This window comes from Ipomoea nil, unplaced genomic scaffold, assembly GCF_001879475.1.
Source record: "Ipomoea nil cultivar Tokyo-kokei standard unplaced genomic scaffold, Asagao_1.1 scaffold3130, whole genome shotgun sequence".
In the NCBI taxonomy this organism is placed as follows: domain Eukaryota; kingdom Viridiplantae; phylum Streptophyta; class Magnoliopsida; order Solanales; family Convolvulaceae; genus Ipomoea; species Ipomoea nil.
This window is the reverse complement of record NW_017619558.1, coordinates 482,399-485,373: the sequence shown is the minus strand read 5'-3', so window position 1 is coordinate 485,373 and position 2,975 is coordinate 482,399. Positions and strand designations below refer to the sequence as shown.

The 2,975-nt window shown below is 39.6% G+C and overlaps 1 protein-coding gene across 1 annotated transcript; it reads right to left on the bottom strand.

Moving 5' to 3' along the window:
• Positions 1–249: 249 nt before the first annotated feature.
• LOC109166922 lies at positions 250–732 on the bottom strand. The gene has a single exon (XM_019315819.1). It carries the CDS (start codon positions 730–732, stop codon positions 250–252), a length of 483 nt encoding a protein of 160 aa, XP_019171364.1.
• Positions 733–2,975: the final 2,243 nt, after the last annotated feature.

The window sequence follows — 2,975 nt, the reverse complement described above, 5'->3', positions numbered from 1 at the left end:
TCCACAATCCCTCTTCTTTTGCATGAAGTAAATGATCATAAGAAAATATAAGAAAAATATCATTGTTACTCAAAAATTCGTATTTGAACAGCAATGAAGGTGGTTTAAGTTCAAGTTGATTGGTGTTTCACTAGGTGAATGCTTAAAAAATTCTTCTGAATGTTTCTCAATAACATCAACAAAAAGACATGATTCATCAAAAGTTGGTAATTTTACAACTTTAGAGATAGAGAATTCCTCTTTTTCTGTTCATACTCTAAAAATCAGTTTTCCTAAAGGCATATCAATTAATACTCCCCCTGTCAACAAAAATGGCCTACCAAGTATAAGAGATGTGTCTGTGTCACTACCCATATCAAGAATCAGAAAATCAGCTGGAAAATAAAATTTACCAACTTTTACCAAGATATCCTCCACTACTCCAAGCGGGTACTTGACTGATCTATCAGCAAGTTGAAGGGAGATTGTTGTTGGCTTCATTTCAGCTATTTCCAACTTATTGAAAAGAGTTAAAGGCATAAGGTTAATACTGGCACCTAGATCACATATGCATTTATCAATGACAGTATTACCAATAGTGTAAGGAATAGAAAAACTTCTTGGATCCATTAGCTTAGGAGGTAATTTGCTTTGCAAAATAGCACTACACTCATTTAAATGCACAGTAGCAAATTCTTCTAGTTTCTTTTTATTAGACACAATTTCCTTAATGTACTTGGCATAAGATGGCATATTAGCGAGTGCTTATGCAAAAGGGATATTAATTTGCAATTTTTTAAAAACCTCTAAAAATCTTTTAAATTTATTATCTTGGTTCCTCTTTTGTAACCTTTGTGGATATGGAATGGGGGGTACATAAGGTTTTACTGTAGAGGAAGTGAGGTTTTGATCACTAGAGTTCTCTTTAGGCACTTGTTCCTCTTCTTTATCACTCTCTTTTTCAACCCTCATGGGTTCATTTTCTTTCATAATTTCATTCAATATCATACCACTTCTCAAGGTGACAGCCATAGCTCCTTCTGTAGGGTTTATTTCAGCGGTACTAAGAAACTTACCTCGATCTTTTTCTGCAACCAATTTAGCCTACTGACCTACTTGCACCTCTAAATTATGAATGGATGCTTGGTTGGACTGAGCAAACTTATCAATTTTTGCATCCATTTTCTTCATCATAGTGTCCTGGCTAGCCATGTATTGCATGAACATCTCCTCCAATTGAGGCTTCTTATCCTAAGCAGGAAGTTGAGGTTATTGTAGTGCAGGTGGCTGCTGGAAAGGTCTATATTGCTGATGCTGGAATCCTAATGGTCCTTGTTGCTGGAATCCGGGTGGTCCCATTGGTCTTGCATTACCTTGATCTCTCCACGAGAAGTTAGGGTGATTTCGCCAACCTGGATTATATGTATGGGAAAATGGATTATTTCTTGGTTGTTGCCTACCCATGTTGGATCCCATGTAATTAGCTTCCTCATAAGATGGTTGTGATAACTCTGCATTCATACAAATAGAAGAATTATGACCATATGTATTGCAAAAAGCTCAAAATTCTCTATTCGAACTATCACGAGTCATCAACAAGTTAATATGTCTAGTCAATTCAACCATTTGTGTTGTCAACTTAGATTGTGTGCTAATTTCGTGCGCAGCAGCTCTTTGATCTCTCACTGCCTTTTGTCGAGAATTAGTAGCTAAGCTCTCATAGATAGCTTCTAATTCATCACTATTTTTATCTGTAACACCCCGTGTTACGAATCCTAAAACTAATTGATTAATTAATTAATTAATAGCCCAGGAGAAAGAATAAATTATAATGATTAATTAGGGAAAAAGGCCACCGTAGCCCATGGGCCCAAATATATAAACCCAACCCCTAAACCCAATAGGATTAAACTCTAAATAAACCCTTGGATCTATAAATAGAGAACTTAGGGAGCACCTAGAACCCCCACACGCCTAGACGCCCCACCACCCCAGGAGAGCTCCAAGAATTCCCTTAGAAGAAATCAAGAAAGCAAGAAAGCTTAAAGAAAGATCCTTCATAGCCAAGGAATTAATTAAGGCTAAGAGGTAACCCATGTCTCAACAAAACCTATTTTCATAGCTATGATTTCCCCCTTAGGGTTTCCCCATATTATTGTGTATTAATGACTTGTGATGATTATTGTTGATGATTGATGTGATGATCCCATGGGGGACCTTGATAATCTTGATATTGAGAGATTCTTGATAATTATGATATTCTTGATGATTATATGGAGTTCCTGATGATTATGTGTTGTTCTTGATAATTGGGTGATGATCTTGATGATTATGTGTTATTCTTACCGAATCTTGCAATTAGAAGACGAACCGTATTCTTGTTGATATAAAAGTGATTAGAACCCTAGGTTGTATCGTATGATCTTATTCTTGAATTATCGGGTGGGGAAATCGCATGTTTGGGTGTTGATTATACTTAGAAAAGCATGATAGGTTATGTGCCGTTCGTTCCTCGTATTTGATTCGTTAATTGTCTACGGGTTGTCGTTAATTGTGTTGTAAAGTGTCTAAGCATGGTTTCGGGTTCCATAACGGTTCCCGGGGCGTAAAGTGTGTGAAAAGAGTCAGTGGGGGGTAGGGGACCCGCCACCTACCATAGCCGTAAACCACCGCCTGGCAGCGGGTGGCCGGCGAGCGGGCAGCTGCCCGCCGGCGACCCGCTGCCCAGAACAGTAGAAACCGGCGGGCAGCCGGCGGGTGGCCCACCACCCACCGGCTACCCGCTGGAAAGTCGTCCCACCCGGGACCCCGGCTTCCCCGTTTGATGTTCCCCGTTCCCCGTGGTGTCCCAACGGACTCCGTTTATCTTGCCTATGTCTAGTTTGATGTTTCGGGTACCGTTCGTAGGTTTATGAGTCTATTATATTGCATGCTAGTTGAATTGGTAGCCCGTTGACCTAGGTGGAAGAAGTATGAACCCCTTAGGACTATTCTTA

Bases quoted from the DNA above. Each gene is read 5' to 3' on its own strand.
- LOC109166922 (XM_019315819.1), bottom strand. From the start codon at position 732: ATGCCATCTTATGCCAAGTACATTAAGGAAATTGTGTCTAATAAAAAG.